The 25,270-nt window shown below is 43.2% G+C and overlaps 2 protein-coding genes across 5 annotated transcripts in view; one reads left to right on the forward strand and one right to left on the reverse strand.

Annotated features, from left to right (window-relative positions):
• The window catches only part of ACAD11 (acyl-CoA dehydrogenase family member 11), a 31,582-nt gene extending 24,281 nt beyond the window's left edge, over positions 1-7,301 (forward strand). Inside the window, exons 14-20 of the mRNA XM_062621859.1 lie at positions 672-738; positions 2,107-2,192; positions 2,386-2,457; positions 3,399-3,553; positions 5,474-5,590; positions 6,012-6,121; positions 6,512-7,301. Coding sequence (XP_062477843.1) covers positions 672-738; positions 2,107-2,192; positions 2,386-2,457; positions 3,399-3,553; positions 5,474-5,590; positions 6,012-6,121; positions 6,512-6,626 — 722 coding nt within the window. The 3' untranslated portion in view covers positions 6,627-7,301. The remainder of the gene's footprint in view (positions 1-671; positions 739-2,106; positions 2,193-2,385; positions 2,458-3,398; positions 3,554-5,473; positions 5,591-6,011; positions 6,122-6,511) is intronic.
• Positions 7,146-25,270, reverse strand: part of DNAJC13 (DnaJ heat shock protein family (Hsp40) member C13) — a 54,254-nt gene continuing 36,129 nt past the window's right edge. For 3 of the 4 annotated variants that reach the window (XM_062621838.1, XM_062621835.1, XM_062621837.1), the window contains 21 exons: positions 25,120-25,255; positions 23,863-24,047; positions 23,176-23,250; positions 22,681-22,800; positions 21,625-21,804; positions 20,580-20,747; positions 19,563-19,676; positions 19,134-19,250; positions 18,390-18,567; positions 17,322-17,413; positions 16,879-16,978; positions 16,403-16,477; positions 16,127-16,239; positions 15,552-15,721; positions 15,167-15,209; positions 14,125-14,298; positions 12,973-13,152; positions 12,593-12,733; positions 12,004-12,147; positions 11,212-11,311; positions 7,146-8,001 (listed from right to left, as the gene is read on the reverse strand). In XM_062621838.1, the coding sequence (XP_062477822.1) occupies positions 7,904-8,001; positions 11,212-11,311; positions 12,004-12,147; positions 12,593-12,733; positions 12,973-13,152; positions 14,125-14,298; positions 15,167-15,209; positions 15,552-15,721; positions 16,127-16,239; positions 16,403-16,477; positions 16,879-16,978; positions 17,322-17,413; positions 18,390-18,567; positions 19,134-19,250; positions 19,563-19,676; positions 20,580-20,747; positions 21,625-21,804; positions 22,681-22,800; positions 23,176-23,250; positions 23,863-24,047; positions 25,120-25,255 (2,703 nt within the window). In that variant the 3' untranslated portion in view covers positions 7,146-7,903. Of the gene's footprint in view, positions 8,002-9,351; positions 9,464-11,211; positions 11,312-12,003; positions 12,148-12,592; positions 12,734-12,972; positions 13,153-14,124; positions 14,299-15,166; positions 15,210-15,551; positions 15,722-16,126; positions 16,240-16,402; positions 16,478-16,878; positions 16,979-17,321; positions 17,414-18,389; positions 18,568-19,133; positions 19,251-19,562; positions 19,677-20,579; positions 20,748-21,624; positions 21,805-22,680; positions 22,801-23,175; positions 23,251-23,862; positions 24,048-25,119; positions 25,256-25,270 lie in introns of all 4 variants that reach the window. The other variant, XR_009965451.1, reaches the window with a different exon arrangement.

Consider the following 25,270-nt stretch of genomic DNA (forward strand, 5'->3'; position numbering starts at 1 on the left):
TGCTACAAAGACATTCAAATAATGTCTTCAGTGGCTTGAAATGCTAAGAGATTATGTTCAGGTAATGATTTCCACTCAGATCTTTCTTTGAATTGCAAACTAAAATCATCCTGAAGGGGGAAAAAACCTTCATACCAGAGAAGTTACACTGAAGTAGTAGCCAAGTCCTCATGGCAACCCTTTGATAGCCTGATTTACATGATTTGGTTCTAATGTGGTCAGCATTTTATTCCCACACAGATCCTCCAGTCTTTAGAGCTTTAGGAGGAAGTTTTACTTTTGAAATGGCTGCATCTCACCTTGAGGTGTGCTTTTGTATCACGCTGACTTGCTTATCTGTAATGGAGACTGAAGTAATTAGTCTTCATTTCAAGTACCTTCTTGTTCTCTTTTCATAGGAATAGGTGATGGAGCTGGATCCTGGAGGGTTTGCATGTTCGGCTTTTCACTGTTCCCCTTCCCACAAGTTAACTCCCTTTCATGTGTTAAGCAATAAGATGTATTTTGTTTCAGTCTGATTACTCAGAGTATAAACACCAAAGTAGATTGCGTGGTTTTGCTCCTGTAGCACGCAAGGAAAGGAGTCGGATGTATTTGTATGAAACTTCACTTGAGTCTACGTAGAGATTTTTATCCTGAAAACTGGCTTTGTGTTTGTGATTTGTTTTAAGGTGCTGGGAACCCAAACTGCAAAGTGGCAATTGTAATGGGCAAAACCAGAAACTCCTCAGCATCCAGGTAAGGAGTCCGAGGACACTCTCCATCACCTGGAGGTACTCATGAGTCACAGGAGGGTTTTAAACCTGTGCACGTGCCTGTTGTGCCCAAGCTCCTGTTTTGCTGATCAAAGGCTCCCAGCCTTTCACTGTTCCCTGCTTGCAGTGGGTGCTTTGCGCTAGCTCTGCTGTTTGTGCAGCTAACACGAACTGCACTGATGGATTGGATCAGGACGTTTGGGAGGGTTCACTTAGTCATGTTGGTTTTAGTCTGCATCAGTTGTTCAACCAACACCTGTCTCTGGCTTACAATTTATTTCATATAAATCAGTTACCAAGAGGAAGAACTGCTTGCTTAAATGATAATAAACCCCAAACTTTTCAGAGCTTCCCTGAGCAGGGAAGCCACAAGCAGCACATCAGAGACCTGCAGTTATCTACTGAGTTTTTCCACATGGTTATCTTTAGGTGCAGAAGATTACATTTGAAACATAGGATGTTTGTTACATGAAGTTGTGTGAGCAGAGAGCATTGCACATCTTTAATCAGGCCTCTCATTCCATTCCTGTATGTGTAAATATAATACATCCCTCTTCTGATTGAAAGTATGTTGTTCAACCCTTATTACCAACCTAAAATTGCCTTTTACAAAAACCTACACCAGTGATGAATAAAAGGCTTTGTGACTGGTTCCATTAAAATCACACAGCTTCTAATGCAAAGAATTTGGAACATTTATATCTCAAGGTTGGATTTTAGCCCAAATCCAACTGCTTATCTTGAGATTTGGCTAGGTTCCACTGAGCAGTAAACAGTAACTTACAGCATGCACAGGATGATTTCTTTAGCAGCTGTACAGACGCTCTTGGAACACAAGTTTGTGGAGGGGATTCTTTGGTACTGTGCTTGCTGTAACTGTGTACTGAATTCAGGGCCCTGGGATGGCACCTCCCGTTCTGTGTGACTAATAACTGATGTGAAATACTCTGAAGGAATTTAAACATGGGGATTTTTCCCCTAAACTATAGGCAAGCCAAGGTGCTGCTGCTGCCGATAAACAAGTTTTGAGAACAGAAAAGAAGGGCAGTGGTGGTGGGGAAATTGGGTGATTCAAAAGTACTTGCACGTGGCAGAAGTGGTTTTGCACAAGTGGTTGTGGTGCACTCCAGTACCAGGAGTATGTTTTTACGTGTTGACTTAGGGATTCAAGGAATGCTGAAGCATGCATGCCATGCTGCATGCAGATGGGGATGGCAGTGATGTGTGTAGGTGAATCACAACATTGGCTTTATGGGACTCCTAAATTGAGGATAGAAAATCAAAGAAGTGGAGGGAGGGGACAGCAGGAGGCTCAACACTGATCCTAACTTGTATGTTTGGTCTTGGTCAGGTACAAGCAGCACAGTATGATTATTGTTCCCATGGACACTCCAGGGCTGAAGCTGATAAGACCCCTCTCGGTGTTTGGCTACCTGGGTAGGTGACAATATTCATCAGCTCTATGTGTATGAGTTTGTCAGCAGTCTCAGAAGCTGCAGTAATACTTACAAGTACTGTATATGAAATAAATCAGGGAAGTGCCTCTATAGAAAAAAGGTTAGGAACTGAAGGCATGCATTCTTACCCTCCTGCGTTTTACCCTGCAGCTGTGTTTTCTCTGCCCCTGCAGATGAGATCCATGGAGGACATTTTGAGATCCACTTTAATGATGTGCGAGTCCCTATCTCCAATATAATACTGGGTGAGTTTCAGTGTTAATTCCTTTTGAATTCATACAGCAATGAGCCAAATCATATTTTCTGAATCATCCTGTTACCGTGTTGGCTGTGGTCAGTTGAGCCAGGGCCTCAAACACACTCAAGAGGGAGCTCACTCTTCCTTTAGCAGGCTGCCTGGTGCTGGAGGTGCACAGCAGGAAGGTGACTGAAGGAAGCTGTAGCTGTCATGTGAAAATCACTACCCTGAAGCAGAGCAAAGCAGAAACTGTCAGTTCTTTCCCCAAAGCCAGTTCTCATAGACTGTATGGGCTTTGAAAAGAGCATTCTGTGGCTATCCATGCCCAGTGTCTGCCAACTCAGCGGAACTGAAAACAGTCATGAAAGAATGGGCAGGCCAGCTCTGTGCCCTTCTGCAGGAAGAACTTTCCTTTGCTTCTCTCACTGACTACAAATCCTGATGTCTTCTATTTATTTCCTCTCTCCTATTTTCATTTCACTGAAAGAGCTTTCTGTCTTGAGCAGCCCTGGGACCTGGAAAACAAAGCCTTCCCCCAGATTCTCATACCAAATCTCTTACATGTATTTTTCAATGTATTGATTTAAATCAGGTAGATCAAGCCCTCTCAGAAACCATCTTAGGGTGTGCTGTGGGCTGGAAGTGTTAACAACAGTGTGTCAACATAGACCTAGTTGGCAGAAACAAGCAAGATTTCTGCAAAATAAACTTGGAATCATAGACTAGTTAGGGTTGGAAAGGACCTTAAGATCATCCAGTTGCAACCCCCCTGCCATGGGCAGGGACACCTCACACTAAAACAATCCCACACCAGGCTTCATCCAGCCTGGCCTTGAACACCGCCAGCGATGGAGCTCTGGTTCTGTGAGGCCACTTCTGCTCAGAGCCAGGGATCACTCCCAAGAGGGAATCAAGGCCTCTGCATGTGCTTGTTCTTCTTTCCATCAGGTGAGGGCAGGGGGTTTGAGATCGCTCAGGGTCGGCTGGGGCCTGGCCGAATCCACCACTGCATGAGGTCCCTTGGCGCAGCTGAAACCGCTCTGCAGCTCATGTGCCAGCGTGCGGCGCAGAGGGAAACCTTCGGGAAGAAACTCTATCACCACGTAAGCACCTTCCCTCTATGTCCCCATTCCTGTGCTCCAGGCACCACCCTTTGTTTTGCCTGCACAGAACCTTGGGATTCTGCAGTAGATGTGCCCTAACCTCAGTCTGTTGTTCATAGTGCCTCAGGCAGCAAAGGAAAAACCCTATTGCAAGGCCCCCAGTTTTCACTATAAACTATGGGATTTGAGTGAAATCTAGCATTGTCCCAAGTATCACAGGTTAGGTAACTCTTCCTGCACCAAAACCATCTGCTACAAACGAATTGCCCAACTGAGGAACCCTCTGTGCTTTAAAGGCATTCATTTCTGTCTCAAAGATTAACCTAAAACCTGCCCATGGTAGGAAGTTGGAACTGGATGAGCTTAGGATCCTTTCCAACCCAAACCATTCCATGCTTCTGTGATTCTATGTCCCCTTGCAATGACTTGGATACCCTTTGCTGGATCTGAACACAGGTTTTGGCCCTATGGGTTTTGTCTTTCTGCTTTCACTCATCAGTTTGGAATGGTATTTTTGTCAGCCATCCACCTCATGGTTCTGTAGTTACAATCCAAATTCCCAATTTTTGTGTGAATATGTCATCAAGCCATCTCTGTTCGTGGTGACCAGCGCCACTCAAGGGTCTGAATGTAACTAAAACTGTTACTTCTCTGCTCAGTTATTTGTACTTATGAAAGTACAAACCAAATCACGGCCCTGTTGGGATTTTTGGTCTTACCTTGCTCTGGAATTGAAATACTGTTGTGTGGGAGAAAGCATAATAAAAAGGTGACACTGTTTTTTTTATAGGAACCATCAGCATTTAGTAGTCGCTTATCACATGTCAAGTGTTCCTACGTCTATTTCAAGAGCTAGGATGACTTTATTGGAAAAAACAAGGGCAATGGAAAGAGGAAGCTGAATTAGTGTCTGGCACAGGTTAAAGAAGTTTGTACAGAGCCGGAGGGAATCATCTTACATCCCCTTTTCCAGTTGTGTCAGTGCCAAACAACTTCCATTCACGACCATAACCCAGAGTTCATGCATTGCATGAGGTGCACTCTTATGTCTCAGCAGCTCAGTGAAGTAAAACTGATGTTCATGCAGCAGCAGAGCTCCCCTAGAGCTGGGAGGAACCTGTGCTAAGGGGCTGCCTTGGGGAACAGAGGCTGTCACCACCCTTCTGGAGGCAGCAGGGTCTACCTGAACCCCTCCTCCAGCTTTTGCTGCCATGAGGCTTCACACTGACACAAGCACTGCATGTTTGTTCATGCCTTCATAGCTACAACATCCCCGCTCCAGGCAGCTTTTGCGCTGACAAACGTCCCATGAGCAGGGTTTGGTTTTGCTGTGGTATGTTGGCTGAAAGGGGAATTTGTGAAAGGAGCAGGGAAGGGCCCCTAAGGCCATAACTTCCTTTGGATCAAGGCAGCTACTGATTTATCATCATTGGTGTGAACAGGCAATTGTGGCAGTTATCAGCCCCGCTGCAGCTGTGCGCATGACACACCGCCACCAGTACTTGAAACAAAACAGAACCAATTCCTCTCCCTTTTCACCTCCCACTGGCTGGAGCCTGAGGCACGTTAGACAGGGAGAGGGTTGTGAGTCCTAATGGGGAAAGGAAAGCAGTAAAAAGCAGGCTTTGAGGGGCTTTGGGGAAAGGGGGAGCAGGCAGTGGTGTGACCAGGAACCGGGTGTGCCAGAATATGGAGTTTTTCCCCTTTTCCTCTTTCCTGCCAGGAAAAAAAACTTCTTTCCATTGAGTATTCTGTCAGTTAAGTGGTTTCTTTCTTTTTACTTCATTCATGCATTAAACTACCTTTAATTTGCACCCAAGTGCCTCCAAGTGCTGAAGGCGAGGGGTGTCTTCCTTCAGGCAGGGCTTCCCAGGCAGGCTGGGAGCATTCACGGCCTGCCGCTGGCTTTGCTTTCTGCAGGAGGTTGTTGCGCATTGGATCGCTGAATGTCGCCTCGGGATAGAACAGGCTCGGCTGCTCACGCTGAGAACAGCCTGCAAGATCGATGCACTGGGCAACAGAAAAGCAAGGAAAGAGGTAAAACTGCTTTTGGCAGCCTCAGGCTAGGACTTGGCCCTGCAATAGCTGTGCATCCAACTGCCTGAACCACAAGCTAAAGCACAGCACTAAGCGTAGCGTAACTTTGTGTTGAAAATAGATGGTCTTGAGTTGTGTTTTTGATTGGCACGAGCTTGGAAAGTGTTCTCAGTTAAAAACTCTGGGCTCCAGCTGATGAAGTTGTTAAAAGTTAAAGAAGCTCAAGTATTTCTTCTCTGTCTCAACACAATGAGAGGTTTGGGTGACTGGAAACAGTTCTACCTTATGCAGGTAAGCCCTCATTCAAGCCCAGGGGGAGGAATGGGCTGCGAGCTGCCAATCTCACTAGAAGGGTTAGGTAAGCATTTTCATTTCATTATGAAACTCTTTACTGATAATGTGGGTTCTCGTCTAATTCCAGGTAGCCATGACCAAAGTGGTTGTCCCTCGAGCCGTGCTTAAAGTGATTGACTGTGCAATCCAAGTGTGTGGGGGAGCAGGAGTTTCCCAGGATTTTCCTTTGGCTTTTATGTGAGTAAAGAGAGCCTCAGCTGTAGCTTCTGAGCATTCCTTTGAAAATCATTTTATAACCCATTTCACCTCAGATAGCCTGAAATAATGGTCTTTACGCCTTTAAGCTAGAAAAAGCTCAAACCATTTGGTTTTACAATTCAATTCCACTGCAATTGCAGTGCTTTACCTTACCTAAAATAGTTCATAGCAGCACAGAGGACCTGTTCCTAAAGCTTTGAGGAAAAGCAAACTTTCCCTTTTCCATCCCGTGTACCTCAGGCCTGCCAGGAAGATTCTGCTGCAGTATCTTCTGCGTGATGACCTTTTCAAAGAGGTTATTGTCACAAGGCTGGCTGGAGCAAACAGTGCTGAGTGCTCCTGCTCCCCCTAACCCAGCTCTCCCCACAGGTTTGCCTACATCCGGACCTTGCGCCTGGCAGACGGGCCCGACGAGGTTCATCTCTCGACCATCGCAAGGTGGGAACTGCTTGAGCAGTCCAAGAAGCTAACAGCAAAAATCTAACGTCAGCACAAAGCACCTTGCAGGCAGGAAGGACTCTGGAAGGATGTTGTTCAGTGCAGTAGTGTTGTTTAAGGTAAAACTGAATACAACCACCTTATAGAATCATAGAACGGATTGGGTTGGAAAGGACCTTAAGAACATCCAGTCCATACCCCCTGCCATGGGCAGGGATGCCTTGAAACAATACATATTCTCTCACTCTTTTCTTGCATTTTACACTTTAATCAGGGGCTTGCTTTTAAAACCTTGCAGAGTGCCTTGTAAATACCAGCGTGTGGCTGAGTTTTCTAACACTAAATCTATTTTCTAACAGCCCTAAAGTTCCTTCTTTGCTCTGAGCCAAAGCCTTCTTTATCCCTTTAGTGTAGGCAAAGCAGTTTTAACTCAACAGTTCCACCCCAGGTAGTTTATTGCAAGCTGGGTAATGGCCAGGAGCCCTGTTTAGCTGTACTCAAGTTCAAGGCTCTGATCGCTCTTGTTTCCCACACCTTCAAAGAACAGCTTCATAAGGCCACCACCTTTTCTCTCATTAACAAGGCTCTTAATTCCCTTTATTTTAAAATTTTCTGTACATATGAATGATCTGTATAATGTACACTCAATATAGAAAGTTTTTATATACTGGATAATGTATAGAACATTTCACAATTACACTAATTTCTTACATAACGTCAACTTTAAGGTTGTTTTTTTGCTGAAGCTCTGTCAATTTGGTCAAGCCAGTTATACATACGAATGTCTAATGGTGTCTGATCTCAGGAAGAAGAGAATGTTAATGATTAAGGACATCAGTGAACCGGTGCAGGGACAAACCCTTTGCAAGTCATGTTCAATGGGAGTGATCATGTCAGACTGGGAAGAGGGAGGGATGCCCTTTTAGTGGGGGTGGGTGAGGTCAAAGTGATTTTAGCCCAATTCCTCTAGACTGTAGCTCAACTCCAGTCGTGCTAATTCATAAAATATAAAAACTAGGAAAGTTTGATTCACAGTCTTGTAAACAAATAGAAAGGAACAAAATGTGCTTACGTACAACAAGAAAAAAAACTTCTTGTGTACCCATTTCAGCTGATCCACAGAGTGCTTCCTTGTGGTACAGTGTGACAGAATCACTGACTTTTCCCTAAAAAAAGAAGAACCAAACAAGTCTTAGAAAAAGGAATAACACTGTCATAAACACTTGGAAAAGGCAGTAAGTTCACTTCAGAGCGTTGGAGGAAATTGCTGTTCCTCATCACTGGCCACGCTGCCTTTGCCTCTTTCACACAGGTCTGCAGTCCTTAGCTGCCATCTCCCACTTCGTTGTCTACCGGGGGTGGTACGTGGGGCATTACAGATGCTGTCGTCCCTGCAGTGAGGTAACCAGCGACTCCAGGGCCTTTTGGGAGGAAAACACAGCGCTGGTGAGGAACCTTGAACCCAAAGAGCAACTGAGCAGCTTTATCCCCTCTGGTACCACTCAAACACATCATTTAAATCAACCAGACACCTAAACAAGAACATGTCAGAGTTTCCATTTAGATTCTTTGGAATCTGGGAATAGCAGGAATTCCAACTAACTCAGCCCACCAAGTAGAGTAGCTTGTGGAGGCCGTTCTCAGACTTGCTCAGCATTTTTTATTCTAATGTGCCAAATGAGTTCCAGAGGAACCCCAACCACTCTCCATCCCACCTGCACACCGTGGATGTGGCACTGAGGAGGGGGTGCCCAGCCTTTACTAATGGGAGGATCCACTGCAGGAGCAAGGTGAGCTTGGGTGAGCATCCCACCACTGCTTCAGCACTGCAGGGGGTCCCAGTGTGTAGTTAAAGGAAGTGCAGAGAGCTGCCTTGTGCTTTAGGCAGCTCTTAGTGCCTCTGCCTAGGAAGAGGAACAGCATTCTTGGGATACACAAACTGCATCAGAGATAACTCCTCACCGTCAATACATCTCGATGTCAGTAACTGGAGGGGTGGGCAGTTTTGCACTGCAGACAAAGCCCGTCTCCATTGAAGCTTAAGAGTTTAAAACGTACTTGTATAGAGACTTCCAAACACAACCAGAATTGCTGCTGCAGCAGGAGGCGTTCCAACAGCAGCTCTTACCAGATTAACGACTGTAATAAACTGCCAACCCACAACACACTCCTGCATCGATACAGTGATCAACTTGGTGTTAGACCTTCAACCCACTGCTGATCTTCAGCAGGGTAAGTTCTGCTGCATCCTTAATGTTCCCCCCTTAAGTCATCCTCACTGAGTTCCCCCAGATTTGCTACCCCTTCATGCCCCAGCCTCCCTCCTCACACCACAGCCTGGAGCTATCACATGAGTGGTGTTTGTCTTCTTGCAAACAGTCCTCCACTTGTCCTGCAAGCAAGAGAGCAAAGCAAAACAGTGTCTGTGGTAACAAAAGCTGTCTGGCTTCAGAACAGGCTTCTCTTTGCCAGCCCAGCAACAGCATCTGCCCAGGGCCAGTCCTACTTCTACATGTCCTGCTGCAAACATTCCGCTAGTTCTTTTGTCTCTCAAGCTTTTCCACCACAGGATTCCTAATGCACTTCACAAGTTTAGTAGTACCAGTGAGTATCAGCCACTGCAGTTGTTAGTTTTATGCTCCTGTGTGTTGAAGGTGGCATGTTTATCAGTGCTCTGCAGTTCAGGCCCACACGTTTGTTACAGTTCTGACATGCATCTACAACTTGGAGTGCACCGAGTGCAGCAAGTGTGTTTGCAAGATGGTATCTACCTGCTTTAGAGAGCTACACAGAAGTGAGCAAGCTGCCTGGCAGAGCAGATCTAAAGCCCACTTCTCAGGTGAAGGGGACTGCTGCCAGTTAGAAGGGAAGGAGAAGAGACACCTGAGGGAAGAGAAACAAGCAAGGGAAGTTTCAAGGGAAGTGCAAATAGCAAAGCAACTTGAAGCAAGACATAAGGCAGAATATAAGATAAAGCAGGTTAGAAATAAAGCTTGTAGTTTGGTTTCCATCAAATACAGCTTATAGTTTAGTTTCCATCTATACTTGGCATTTCTACAGCATCTTCATTCTACATTTGCAAGCACTTATACATTAGGCAATTGAAATGCAGCAGAGGCCTTAAGGAACTGGACAGCTGTATTACCCCCAGTCTCAAGCCTGACCATGCCTGGTAGAGTTTCAGTTCTTGGCCAGTAATCCACCAGCATTTACTTCATTACATTTCTCATTACAGTATTTATGAGATACCCATGAAATTCAGCTCCAAGTGAATCAAGTGGTCTTTGTCAAAGCAGCATTAAATGGTACAATAAACACAAAACTCCTGGTCAGAGCTGAAGTGCTGAGTCTTTCCTGTGTGGAAAGTCTTGCCATATACCTGCTCTCAAAATACTAACCATCGCTTCCAGAACATCTAAAGCCTGACTTGAAAGGTTCTTGCTTCGTTTTCTCAAGACACACGCCAGAAAACCTTCCCTGTCTCTGTGGCCATCTGATGTGTACCTTGTTAATTCAGTCACACTCAAGCTTTATCACGATTCCTACACTGGGTTAGAGAAAAAGTTCCATGTGGCACACGGGAGTGTTCATACTGTCACAAAGGCCTTGAAAACCTCACCTGGGAGCCTAGACTTGTAAGACTGAGCATCAGCTGATAGCGACTGAGGAGTCAGACATTTGTACCATGCAGGGCTTTAGACAAAGCTTGCTATGATGTTGTTACACAAAGTATTTTCAGATACAGCGACAACTCTGTGACAGCAAAGTTCTGGACTGTGATACAGCAGAATACAGTCAAAGATGTGTCTGTCAAGTGCTGCATGTGAATGAAGGGAGAACCAGAATTTGATTTGTTATGACTTTACTGTCCCAGGATTATGTCCCCCCAGTGCAAGTCCCAGCAAGGACGTTCACAGCAGTTGCTATCCTTTGTGGGTTCACAGTACATAGCACAGCTACAATGCTCTTCTGCACTGTTCAGGATGCAGTAGGACTGAGGTGACAGCTCAGGCTTGGTGGCACCAGCAGGGCACTCCAGGGTGCACCACAGATGCATTCAGGCCACAAGCTCTGTGTACAGGTACGAGGCTGTCCCCAGCAGAGGGGCCCTGCCAGTGCTCTGAGTCTGACTGGAACATGGGCTCACATCTGAGCTGTTCACTTTCAAACTGTTCCAACACTGCTGCTCCAGACCTACCACTAACACATCCTGATTCACGTGGCACAGTTCAAACAGTCTCAGTGATTCTGAGCAAAGTTCACTCCTCCCCAAAACCTTGGAAAACGTCATGCTCTGCAACTCAGACTGATCCTGAGAAAGCCTGGAGAGATACTGTCATCCATTAGTTCTGATCACACCTCTGCTTTATCACTACAGGGTAGTGGCAAGACTTGCCAGTGTCCAGACTCCACTGCACTGATACATAGGTACAGCAAAGACACTGCAGAAAATATTCTCAACCACAAAAGTCTGGCTTTTGATGAGTGTTTTAAGAACTTGCTGTACTTTTACAGCACTGTGTTCAGGCCACACGATGGCTCTAGAACCTGAGGATAAGCTGTATGTCCAGAATCAGTGACAAGTAACAGTTCAATAGGATGCAGGACATAAATAGGAAAGGGTTACTAACCTGTGAGGTATCCTGCTGTTTGTGTCTCAGAAATGAACAAGTCATGTTTCTGATCCTTGAAGGCACTCCACACAGAAGAACGAGACAGGATTTCATTTACCTACAGTTGTTGAAGAGAATAGCAAGATGAGCAAGTGACATTTGTAACGTTCCAGGGGAACAAACCCATTCTCTAGAACCAAACCATTGCACAGGTATTGCACAGCAATAGTTCAGGCTACAGTGTGGAACCTCACACTTCCAAGGAGACTGTATCAACTGTTTTTTCCCTGTGAATTGTGCAGCTGAACTTCATGAGCCTCCTGCATTATGTGAAGTCATTTAGCTGCTTGACTTTCTTCCCCATTCCCCAGTTCAGGAAAAGCAAACCCTGCAAGCAGCCACTTGCCATGAATCTAGAGCTGACCCACAAGAAGATGTTTCCTGTACTACAGCAAGACAGGGCCAGCCTGGAGGAAAAACCCATCCCCAGTTTTCCCTCCTACTGATAAAGCTTTCAACACAAGGGTAAGAGAAAGGCACCAAGAACTAGCACAGTTACTGAGACAGATTTTACTTGCTTCAATATACATCCCTAACACTGCTGCAGTTGCTTGGGATTTGCCTTTTATTGGCAATCCTCACAGGAATCAAACCAATGACTTCTTCACCAGAGACAGAGACCTTCCAACCCATAATGATTCCATAGTTTCATGACGTTAATGTTTTAGGTGGAATGATGCACATGAGAGCCAGATGATGAAACAAGAGATGCTGAGTTTGATGCCCAGTGAAGGACTGGTCAGTACTCACCTGCTCTCCATACTGCAGGCTGCGAGACATGGACTTCAGAGTTTTAACAATCTGAGCTTTTGTTGCAGCTGGGCTTTCCAGGTTCTCGAGACCAACCCCTTCAAGCAGCTTTAGAAGGTAGGGGACCAAATCTGCCTTCAGAGCCTGCACACATACCCAAAGGAGTTGTCTTAACATAGGCTAGGAAGTTCCATACAGAGGTTTTACATTACTGTGTTAGTAATAGCTCTTGGCACTCGTGGTTCACACTAAGTATGTACAGGAGAAAGCACAGGTACTGTCCAGCAGTTCTATGTCTAGCTCTAAGCTCAGTTGAATTAGTTGGCATTCCTCTGTTCTGCTTTCTCAGCAGACACAAGCCAACACTATTCTTATGCAGTAAGGTTCACTGCTAGGGTAAGACCTTGAACAGGTCTGCATTTTGGAGAGAGGGATAACTTCCAACTTCTCCAACATGAAAAGCATGTTGGATAGATGGCTTCTGGGAAGCCTCCAGCACACTGAAGTTGAACAGTCGTCCTGTTCTTATGAACAGTTTAGATACCCAAATGTAATCACATATTTTACAGTCTGACAATGTACTACTTACTTGGGCCACCAAGTCATTTTGTTCCTTCTGAAACATTCGATTAAGTGCTTCACAGGCTACACCAACTATATCTGATCTCTTTTTCATTCCATTCATGAGAGGGCTGATGGTCTCTAGTGATGCCATTGCTCGAACACAAAGCTACAGAGAGACAGAAACATCCAGAGTAAGCTTGATGAGTATGGCAGATATGGGCAGCCAAGGCCATCAGTTTCTCAGTGTATTTAATTTATCAACTCCCCATCAATTAGCTGCAAGTCCCTGCTCATCTGGCACAGTATTTATCATTACAGTAAGGCCCTTCTAGGAACAGTGCTAAACAATAGCAATAACTCCAGTGATGCTTTTCTCTCCCCTTGAGCACTCAGAGGATTCCTCACCTCATTGTCAGACAGTATGTGCACCACACGAATGGCACTTTTAGGAATGGCGTTGTTCTTGTGATTCATAGCTTGGATTATCTTGTGAAGATGACCAAGTGGAGGAACTTGATCAGCCAGCTGAGGCTGGGCACTGAACAGGCACACAGTTGCTGTGGTAATGGTTTCTAAAGTTTCCCCCTGCAGAAGACAAGCACAAAGTGTAACTCAGCAAAGCCTCACGTATCACACCATCACAGCAATGCTCCTCACTTGCTCTGCATCGCACATTTGTTTTCCTCTGATGCTTTTATCACATCACTTTACTCTGAAATCGCTAAAACAAGAAGTTCAGAACATGATCAGCTCCAGTAGTGACAGACATTCGCTAGTTTCATGAACACACATCACACAACAAATCCTAAGCACTATTTCCAGTGGCTAGAGAAGCCAGTGTCCAGCTGCAGCAGCACACACGCCAACGTGCTCGCTGGAAGCGTGACAGTACGGATGGATGTTTAGGCTGACCACCTGAATCCTTAAAGGGTTCACTTGCTGTATTCTGCATGCCTATACAAAGTGCTGCCACATCCAAAGATGACCATTACACTCAATGTGCAAGTTCACTCCCTCCCTGCAATACTAAGGATACATCTGGACAGCATTTAAAACACAGTTTTTAGTAATATCATTAAGTTAGACTTGAACATTGTTCTTATTCAAACTGTAACATGTTCATTCTACTGCATTCCAGTGACTGTTAGATGTCAGCCTGGTGTAGGTCACAGTTTACACCAGAATGGGAAACCACTGTTGCAGAAGGACACGACAAGTGTCAAGAGTTGAAAACTTCCAAGCAGGATAGAACAAGTGCTATTTGCTTAGGTTGGTGAGTCATGGGATAATTTAAGACACTTTATTAGTTAAGCCTCATCTTTATCACAGAATAAGCCTCTACTGAAGCTAGTTCTATGCCTTCAGGGACTTTAAATGCACTGACTCATGCTCAGAAGTCACCTAAATACATCTACATGCTTTTATAGAGAGCCAGAAAAGAGACCAAAAAGCATCATGTAAGAAAGTGTAAGAATCCAAGTTACTCAGATACTAAAAGACTAAAAGCTTAAAACTGCTAAAGAAATCCAAAGAGCAGAATCAGAAAATCCATCTTACATGGGGGTTATTCTTCTCCAGCAGTTCAGTAAACTTTTCCAACAGTGCAATGAGAAATTCTCTTGGTTTCCGCAAAACCCAGGCCGGCTGGGCAATAAAAATCCTTAGGAAGACTCCCCCCACTGAAAGTTCACCTTCTGCCTCACCATACACCACAGCAAAGTCTTCAGGAAGCTGTTGATTGGAAAGCAGAGTTATTGGCAAGGGCATTTGTGAGAGCTGACATTGTTCCTTTAACATCACGGCCCTGGGGGTAAGGGCCACTGAACTAAATGTATTCTCCAAAACCAAGGAACACTTCATCTTGAAGGAGCACCAGGTAAAGAAGCAAAAGAACAGTGCAGGCAGTACTGCTACAGTGGAGCTTTCAAAGAACGCAGGTAACTGAATCTACATCTATCCTAGTTCAAGAGAAACACCAGCAACAAAACTGATAAAACAGCCCTTTCCCTTCTTCCTTGTACACCTCAAGGGATGGCTTCTCACCATCAACCATCAAAGCTTCCAGTTTCCACCTGCATCTAAACAGCCATCCTTGCATGTGTTCAGTTGTTTTCATGTTGAACTGTTGGCAGGAAGTCATACCAGGCCTTTCACAAACCCTGGGAAATAACTACAGACTGAAACATCTCACTGATGTACCTGACATGATCGAATGGACAGTGATTTTGGAGACTCAGTGGCCTCCTGAACATTCACCAAGAGCAAGTTTACTGCAGCAATATAACCAGTGACAGGACTTTACCCAACAAATCCATATTCTCCTTTGCTGCTGACTTTTGGTGAGTTTTAGAATGACCTGAACTGTCAGAAAATTCAGGCTATTACTGGCAAAACCACTGCCAATGCAGTGTCTGATTTCATGGTACCAGAAACAACGAAAGCATCAATTCAACACTGAAACAGTTATGTTAGCACAGAAGTTAAGTTCCTGTTGGTACTTTAAGACAAAAGCCTGACAGAGAGTTACATACATGCAGATACTATCAGCTGGCTTAAAGTCTCCCTGAATGCACTCAAAGCAGAAACGGTGTCCTCTTACCTTCCAGTTAGTGTCAGGGTTGTCCCTCTGAAGTTTAAAGTGCCTTCAAAAAGAAAGTACATTTAAACAAGCAGTGAAAGAAGCAGTTTTTCCTGCTTGACACCTCAGTCTGCCCCCCTTGTTGTGAAGGAGTTCCACTTTTTGACCCCATTTTCTCCTCACTGTAATCCCCCTTCCAGATCTTACAGCAGTGAGCAAACACCTGGATTGTGCATAAGCTGCACTTTGCATCACTGAGTAACAGCTACAATATACAGTGAACAAGTTCCTTCTCACTGAAGTCTGCCTTTTACAGGCAGAACTGTCTGACAGTTCTATAGTAACTCTGGTTTACTGCCACCAAAAGAGCCTCAGTTAAGGAAAGAGTTAGTAGGTCTCCACATACTCAAGCATCATTTCTCGAACTGTTGTTGATACTTTCTCCCTGGAGTTGTCGTTCCAGATTAACTCGGGATTTTCATGAGTTCCCTCAAAGATATGAACGGCAGCTTCAGGGTTGTCTCTCATGGCATCCATGAAGACTCCAGGTAAAAACTTCATCAGTGTAATTCTAACCTAGAAGTGATGAACAGAATTGACATTTCGTACACTGTAAGACACACTAACTGACAGAACAGAGAACTCCAGGAGGTCCAAGTATCTGTAGTACTGTCATGCCAACTGCTAGAACACAACGGCACCAAACAACAGTGCTATCGTTTTAAATAGCGCTAGACTCACACTGGTGACAGGTCTCAAATCTAGGGACCTAAGGTCATTACAACTAAAAACCAAGCTGCGTAGAGCAAGTACAGTAAATACAACTGCTGCTAGAAGTCTGCTCACCCTTCTGAAAAAGCCAGATTGCTCTTCACATGAATGTTTCAGTCACAGAACAGGTTTTACTCTTTCGTTCTGTCTTTACAGCAAGGCAGGTAATATCAGGACAAGAGTTCCAACAAGACCTCTTAAGATCCTTACCTTTGGACCCACCAGTTTATCTGCAGTCATTTTGGCAAAGAGCTCTGCTGTTTGGGCTCGAACCTGCGGGTGAGTTGAGTTGCAAAACATATCTAGTAAGTAGATTAAAGCACCTGTACAAAGAGATGGGAAAACATTCAAGTTTTCTGCTGGTCACAAGTAGTATGTATTCACCAATTCCACATTGATTGTTCTAAAGGGAAGAGGAGGATTTGACCGCTGTATTTACTTTAAGTCCTGTGCTGCAGAACCATTTGCTTTCAGTGAGCACTGTACCTTTTGTCATGGCCTCTTTGATTATTTTTGTGCTAGATGTCAAAGCATACAAAGTCTCAAGGACGAGCTGCCGACCTGTCAAAACCAAAAGCATCAAGAACTTTGATTAGTTAATAGTCTTTATGGCACAAAGAGGAACTAAACGAATCTTAACAGAAAGCTGTGTCGAAACCGCAGTTAAGCTGGTGATAATTTCAAGCTTAGAGATTTCTGGTTAAACTCAGTTAAGGAATGTCCTATTGTACATTCTAGAGTGGCACAACTCTTAATCTACCTCAACTGGGATACCTCAGTTCCTTAGTCAGTAAATACCACACACTTCAAACACTTGCAGCTCACACATTTAAGACAACAAACAGGTTACTGAAATGCTGTTTTAGCCTAAATCTCAGTAGTAAGCTCAGCCAGCTGCATTCTAACTGATTTGAGTTGAAAACTCTTTGCCTTGCAACACTTAAGGATTCTATAGTACATACTTGAAGGTAAGGAATGCAGGAGTGCCAGTAAGTTCGCAAGAACCATTGCCTCAGCAATGTTGTTAACACATTCTTGGTTACTTGTCACTATGTTCACCACCTGTAAAAGACCACAAACAACACTTGATTATACTCCAGCTGTTAAGACACTGCCCAGAAAAATGCAGTGTAGGAAACCAGTCACCTCCCTGGCCAACACAGCTAGTATCTATAATGCTTATTCCCATCACCAAATTGTCTTCTCACCTCAGATGGGAGCAAGGACAGAGGCAAGAAACTGTCACTTATTCCTCCAAGGAGGAACTGACACCTTGGAACCCCAATCTTGATCCTTTTTAGGTAACTAACAGTTACCCAGTCAGTTTTGTTTATGCTGATTCTGTACAGCATCCAGACAAGGGGATTTGTGGTTGTTTGTCTGGTTGGTTGGTTTGGGTTTTTACCTCCAGAGCCAACTGCTGCACCTGGCCAGCTCCATGAACACGCAGAAGGGAGAATATCAACTTAAAGTGACCTATGCATTCACACTCAGAACCTGCAAGAGACCAAGGAAGTTATTCTCCTCATGTTAGCCAAGGCATTTACTGAAAGCTGTCCCAAGACCACATTTCACTTTACAGAGGTGTTAAAGAATGCACGTGTGTATATAGTCTGCCACAGTAGTTAGAAGATCTAAATGCTGACACTGTCTATTAATGCAGCTTCTACAAGGTCACACTTCAACAGTGTTTCAAAAGCAGAGGATACTTCCTCCCTTCAAAGCTAGTTCTCAGACTCCCTAGTTACTTGCATTCTTACAAGTTATCATCAATCATCAGTACTTCTTGTGTTCAAATACACCTCCCTTTCTGATTTTCGCAGCTCAGAGCAGGGTTGCTATCTGCTGCCTTCAGGCTTATAATTACCAAATACAGAGAATCCATTCAGAGAACAACTTAGCCAGCTATTATTAGAAGCCATGATAGTAACATGATTTGCTTTTAGAACTAACATAGTACAGTAGGAAAACATCCTAATCGTGTCTCAGGCTTTAAGTCTGTACATTGATACCTGTTCATTAACCTTCGCTGGTATTAGCTGCCTACTCTCAAGAACATCTTTTCCTGCTTTCATAAAGCCCTGACACGTTTTTAGGTTTTACCAGTACGCAGTACTCAGCTCAAGGAGGTTCTTCCTGAAGCAAGGAAGTTTAAAAATCAGCTAAAGATTCTTCGAAGGACTACAAAAAGTTGTATCCAAAAGGTTTAAGTCTTCCTGGCAAAAGCAGGCTAGAATTAAACCCCAATGTTTCAGAAAAGAAAACAGATAAGGCTTGGATTTCACACAAAACTAATCCATCTACTGATAGTGTTCTCTGGGCAGAGAGGAAAAGCCTGTATGGCTTATCAAAGTGCTAGTCTGTCAGCCAGCAAAACAAGCTTGCTTCTGGCTGGAAGATAAAGACTACAGAGGTCTGCATTTTGAAGGTTGTCCACAAGAAAGCTACCAGGGAAGTTCAGTTTTAAGCCTACCTGGGTTGTGTTTTATCACGTTTCTCAGAGCCTCCAGGGCCATCTCAACTCTCCGTAACCGATCTCCATGTTGATTGGACTCGACTTTCCCCGTCTGGGTTATTGCCATTAGCGTATGAAGGTACTGTGCTTGTGAGCCTATGTAATCCAAGAGGCTTGCAGCAAATGCTTTAGGAAGCTTTAAATTAGAGATGAAAGCATTTTTAGCTGTGTGATGCAACAGTGTTCACACTGGAAGAAAGTGTACCCAAGTAACTTGGCCTACATTTCACAAATCCCTTTCTTCCAGACAAGCAGCCAGGAAACACTTTGCTACTACGATCACTATAGTATCTGGAGCATATCAACCCTATTTCAGTCTAAACACACCCTTACAAAGCTGCTGCTACTTCAACAGCACTCTTAAGGTGTGTGTTTGTCTATATATATATATATACGTAGACAGCAAAGCCATGAGGCAGAATCACCACCTCCTGAAAGTACTGAATCAATCCGAGTATCTGCAGTCCAAGCTGTCAGAGAACAGGCATTAAGACACCCAAAGCAGCATGTTTTATGACAAATTGGTACTTGTTTAATTTAATCTGCTCCAACAGAGATATTCCATAACATGCTCATCCCATTGAAGGAAGCTGACACAAGCCTTTGTTTTTCTCCAGTCTGTTTGTACTGACAGATAGATAAAGAGGAAGAAGTAGCATTCCAAAGACTTTTTTCAGTAGGAAGGTTTTAGCTGCATCTCACCTCTAGTTGGAAGGTAGGGACCTCATTGTAGACTCTAACAAAAATCTCTCCCACAATAAGTTCCTTTGCATGGTCACTGAAGACAAAGTCAGATCCATAGCTCTTGTCACAATCACCCTTTAAGCAGAGAGAAGCAACACAAGTTCAGATAGAAAACAATCTTATTGAGTTATAACTCAATAACAAAATAGACAATATCTGAACAGAAAACTTACAGATTTAGCAAAATCACAAGCTCTCATTGAAACATTACAAGAAATAAATACACAAACTCTTAGATTTTAAGACTGCTAAATGAAGAAAGTGACTTAGGCATAGACAACAACGAACACTTGTATTAACTATACCACTGCATTACAAGTGGACGCACCAAAACATGAAAGAGGTTTAAACAGACAGTAGTGGGATTTGAAATACAGAGTATCTTACTTTCTTAATCATGCTTTCTTGTTGAGATTCCAAAAACTCAACTAGTTCAGCTCTTGTCCCATTGTTCCAGATTAAGTAGGGGTTCTCTGTGTTACTGTTAAGCATCTTCAGAGTCTAAGAAATAAGGAATTGATGTGATGTAATGCATTTACAAACACTTTTCAATCACTATGCACAATAATCAGCGTGTTTCATGATATTAGTTAATCACATACTAGAAAAACAGTATTTGTAAGTTATTTGGTACAGCACAATGTACATTTTCATTTTTCTTTATGCTGCTTGGAGCCATGCTTAGTTCAACTGCCCTTTTACTTTTGATAGCGAGCAGCAACTATAAAGTATCTCTTTGTAGATGACTTCCTTGGTACCACTTGTGAAGAGAGATCTGAAGGGGGCCTATAGGGATGCTGGAGAGGGATTCTTCATTAGAGACTGTAGTGACAGGACAAGGGGTAATGGGTTAAAACTTAAACAGGGGAAGTTTAGATTGGATATAAGGAGGAAATTCTTTCCTGTGAGGGTGGTGAGGCACTGGAATGGGTTGCCCAGGGAGGTTGTGAATGCTCCATCCCTGGCAGTGTTCAAGACCAGGTTGGACAAGGCCTTGGGTGATATGATTTAGCGTGAGGTGTCCCTGCCCACGGCAGGGGGGTTGGAACTGGATGATCTTAAGGTCCTTTCCAACCCTAACGATTCTATGATTCTGTGATTCTGTGTTTAGTGTTTGCTCTCTATCATCATTATATCCTTAAGCCTTTAACAATTAACTTTTGTTCCCATATTTGTTTTGCAAATATTATCCTACAAGGTACTGTTCCTGCCCATTGTGTTTGAGGCTAAACCAACTTCTTTTCCTTGCAGTTACTCCAAATGCAAAGAAAACCAAATTGCACCGCTATTCTCTGTATCAAGTTGGTCTAAGAGAGTTTTGGTTGGTCTAAGAGAGTGTTTTAGAAGTGAGCAGGTATTCCTTTCATGAATCACTAAGGTAAGTTTTGGCCAACAGATGCTTACCTCAGTAGGACTGACCACAGAGAGCTTCCTTGCAATGTAGGGTGTCAGCATTCCAGCCAAGCTTTTCCTGATCGTTGGGTTTTCAGGTGTAGCTTGTTCTTCAGACAGATAGCCTCCAAGGCGACTCAGGGCCAGGAGACTGAGCTTAGCAAGGCTATTTGCTACCTCCTGAAAAATACAGAGTTAAAAACCTTAGAGCTCACTGGAGAAACGTCAGAATAGCCAGAAAGAGTTGTCCAACATTTCTACACCAGAGCAAACAATTGGTATCCTCAATTTGCCTGCACCACTAATTATGTACTGATGTCTAATAAAGCACTAGGTGCTGCAGAACAGCACATATAATCACTGTGTTGGGTGCAATAATAACTGACATGAGCACTGATAAGTAAGAAAAACCGGGGCACCAAGATGAGCTGAAAACTACAAGAGCTATTTAGTGTAATAGTTGCTGACCAGCCAACAGAACTAGCATAATCAAATACCAGCATAACAAGCCTTCTATGACAGTGATACAAAGAGGTAATAACTCCACACTGTTCAAAGCTCATCTCATCCAGTAGCTGAGGAAGAAATGCCATAGAGGCTCACCATTCAAGGAAATGGAAGTGTGAAGCTACTTTCACAGCTGTGAGGCAAAGGGACAATACAGACCTAAAGTAGATATTTCGGATAACTTCATGGTTATCAATAGAGAACACCTTCAGTTGAGCTTCAAGAGGCAAAAGAAACCCAACCAAACAAAACTTCTGATTGCAGAAATGTACTTTTTTACTGTTCCTTGTAGGTAAAAATCTCTTGCATTAAGTCTACCAGAAACTCCAGGGTTTGGCAGCTTTAACATTTGAACTCAAAACATAATCTACTCAAAAAAAACCCAAACCCCAGCATTACACTGCTACATAAAGGTCTTCTTCCAAAACTCTTCTGTTATTGTTCATGTAATTCAAGGACTCTCACAAATATTTGAAAACACTTGGTTTGTTACCAGGAAATGCAAGCAACAACTCTTGGTGCCTGAAAGCATTCACCTTGTTAACATTACCTGGTGATTTGAATCTTCACTTTTCTGAATACCACTCTCTTCTAGTGTATAGTCGTAGTTGAAGAGGTAACCCAGTAAGTACCAGAGAACTCCAGCTTGGAATAAGTGTGTTTGTAGCCAGTAGTCTAAGGCAAAGGAGCTCACACACTCTACTCCCAAAGCAGCTACTCGTGGTATATTCTGAGGGAGGGAAAAGAGACTTGCCTTAGTCCCTGTGACCAAAGCAAGCCAGCTGGCTTCATTACCAAAGACTTAAAGTCAAAACTTGCTCATTCTAGAATACCATCTAAACAGCACAAAGATGAAATCTGAAGTAGACTGAACACCATCTGTGGTCAAGTTCAGTGTCCAGTAGCCAAAACCATGACTAATGAGTCAGCATCCTTCAAAGGAATAGTACTTGAATAGATATTTCATACGATTATAAAGGAACCCTGAACAACTGGTGGGAAAACAGTTAACAGTTCAAGAAGGTGACAGAGATTCCCAGGTGAGGGTTTTGTGCCAGTATGTTTGCTCTGCAGGGACTAAGGAACACACAAGCATCTACAGTCAATTACTATAGTCTGATTTTAGTCTTGTGTTTTCTATAGTCTTATGTTTTCACATACCTCATATGAGAGGCACAAAGACAAGTTTTCCTTTCTTAATACAGACAAACCCCAACATTTATATAACATGAGACGAGTTCTAAAGAGCTAAATGACATCAAAACTTCTTGTATACCATTTCCAGTGTATGACGATTTAGGAGTCTGCTTACATAACATCAAGCTCTAGTTCTTTATCTGCTGATTTAGTAAACCAGTGAGCTAGACATGTCAGTTAAAGAGCAAAAGTAACTGAATCCTTACACTGATTGTATTTTAAGTGTAATAAATGGATTCAACTATAAACATTGAGAACAAAGCAGCAGACTTCTCTATCCCATAATGATTAGCAGGGATCTTACAGAAGGATTTAAACAGTCTCTAAAATTGCCCTATTTCCCTTAAAAGCAGAATATTCCCCGTAACATTTAACAGCTAAATACCCATTTACACAAAGGAGCTCTTACCTTGCCATAATACAGTAGTCTACAGAGGTCCTTAATGATGTTAGGCTTTTCTGTAATCTTCTCTCTGCACTCCTCAAACTGAGCTGCCACACTGTAACACTTACTAACATAGCCACATACCTACAAAAAGCAGTATTTTATTGGTTTCAAGTGGAGGGGAAATGCATGTTTACAATCCTATTTTTAATGTATTTAATACTACATTGATATTTTATATTTTTATATATATATATACACTTCTATAATATCATATTTTATTATATGTGCATATATTATTATAATGGTAAATGCTCCATCCTTGGCAGTGTTCAAGGCCAGGTTGGACAGAGCCTTGGGTGACGTGATCTAGTGTGAGGTGTCCCTGCCCATAGCAGGGGGGTTGAAACCTGATGATTTTAAGGTCCTTTCCAACCCAAACCAGTCTGTGATTCTATGCTTCTATATGAACTGTCTTTGGAGAAGCTATTGCCATCAGTGAAAACTGCTGCGACTTACCTGCACAGACATATCATCTGGTTTACTAGAATGAGTCAGGACTGCTACACAACGATTAAATGCTTCTTGCAATACCTGTGAGGATTGGATGATGCATAAATTCAGTCACAACAAAAACTGATAAAGGCTGGCAGAAATACAACATTAGCTGGTAAACCCATTTTTAATGGCTGAGCTGAGGAACAATTCCTTCCCAGAAAGGCTTGTCTAGCATTAGAACAGGCTGCCCAGGGCAGTGGTTAAGTCACCATCCCTGGGGTATTTAGAAGACCTGTAGGGACATGGTTTAGTGAGACCTGGCAGCGTTATGTTAGCAGCTGGATCTAATGATCTTAAAGGTCTTTCCCAACCTAAATGATTGTACTGTGTGCAGTGGGGAAAGCCCTTCTGCTCAAGTGATTTGTTCATCTATTCTTTCACATACAGAATGCAGAAGCTCTCCGCAGAATTTTGTACAGAAGCAGAGAAACATCACTTGTAGTTTGGTTATCCACAGTTCAACAGACAAGCCTACATCCAGAAAGGGAGGCTTCTCCTACTGCATCCAGAAAAAGGGACAGTAAGAATGGAGAAGTGTCTCGACAAGACCAAAAGCGATTTTCAGTTGCATCTCATGTCTTACGCATTGAGGACTGTGGAAAGTTATAGACTAAAAGAATTCATTTCAGTAAGTTTCTTTCCGGTTACCTCAATTCCATTTTCTCTTCTCAGTTCCTCTGCATTTAACGCTGAGCAATTGACAGTATGAAAAGCAAGTTCTGTAGCAGCAGGCAACAGAGGAGATTCTTTGGAAAACAAAAGGTCATCTGATGTTTCTATGTTAATAGTCTTTATCAGCATAGGATAGCCTGCATACTTGTAAGGTTTTAACTCTGAAAGAGGAAAAAAAAGTCAAAGGTTACACAAAAGCAAATTAAACCACTGCATAATTATCAGCAGCAGATGTGTCAGATATAGAATGACTATAGTATGGTAAAGAAAGCCAACACTTGGGAAAACTGAAGCATGACTAAGCAGTCCACATAACCCAATTCCTTGGTCATGTAAGACTGTTCAATGAGAGAAGCTGAAAGAACTCATTTAAGATTAGACAGACTTATCTCCATCTCAGCAAAGCCCCAAGCTCAGAGCCTCTCAAATGATGCTTGTCTGTCTCCAGAGAAACACAAGTATAGCTTATTCTGTCAGAGGCCAGGACTGTTCACCAATAAGCCTATAAGGGCCTTTCCAGTTTGACATGTTTTAAATGATTCTGGTTTTTATTCCTTTAAGGTTCAGCGGTGCTAAAGAACAACTATGCAAGTCCACATCAATGTCACTGCCTCCACACAACTGACAGACCTATGACTGCATACGAGGGTCTTAGCTCACCACTTATGCAGCACAATACTGCAACTCTGCAAGACTTGGACACTCCAGCAGCTGCCAGCCAGGTAGTCTATCTAGAGCTACAGGTAGAGGGTTAGGGTACTCCAGTTATCCCTCTTTCCTAGCTGGGTTGTGAAAGAGGTACTGCTGCAGCACGATCACCACAGGGCTCTAACAGTAGTCAATTCCTGCAAGACTGTCTCATTTTTCATAGCCACACGAGTGTAATCTCATTTATACCCAGAATCTGCCATCTGGGTGACCGAGTGAGGACTTTTCTGCACAGACAGAATGTAAACCTAAGTTATACAAGGAGGAAGAGTCAAACTGATTACTATTGCAGCAGAGTGTTTCAGAAAGCACTTCATGCTTTTTTGAAGTAGATTTTACTTCAGATCTATTTCCTTCATGGAAGCAAAACCCCTGTTTTGAAGCCCTTTACCATAGCTACATAATGCTGCAGCAAGATAGAAACCAGATCAACAAAACAGACTCAAGAAGAGAGGAGATTAAAACTACCCACAACGGCCACTAAAGAAATGAACCTCAAACATTCTCCTGAGGCAGTATGCTTACCTTCCTTATGCCTGTTGAAGAGGATGCTTTGAGTTTTCAAGATCAAAATTATGTTTTCTGGATCTGGCCCATCTATCACCTTGGCAGACTTTGTGCACAGAAACTCATATGCTTTATTTACTTTCTCAAACATATCCTGCAAATAAAAAGG

The sequence above is a fragment of the Pezoporus occidentalis genome, unplaced genomic scaffold (genome assembly GCF_034315485.1).
Source record: "Pezoporus occidentalis ecotype Australia unplaced genomic scaffold, CSIRO_AGI_Poc_V1 ctg235, whole genome shotgun sequence".
NCBI classification, from domain to species: Eukaryota; Metazoa; Chordata; class Aves; order Psittaciformes; family Psittacidae; genus Pezoporus; species Pezoporus occidentalis.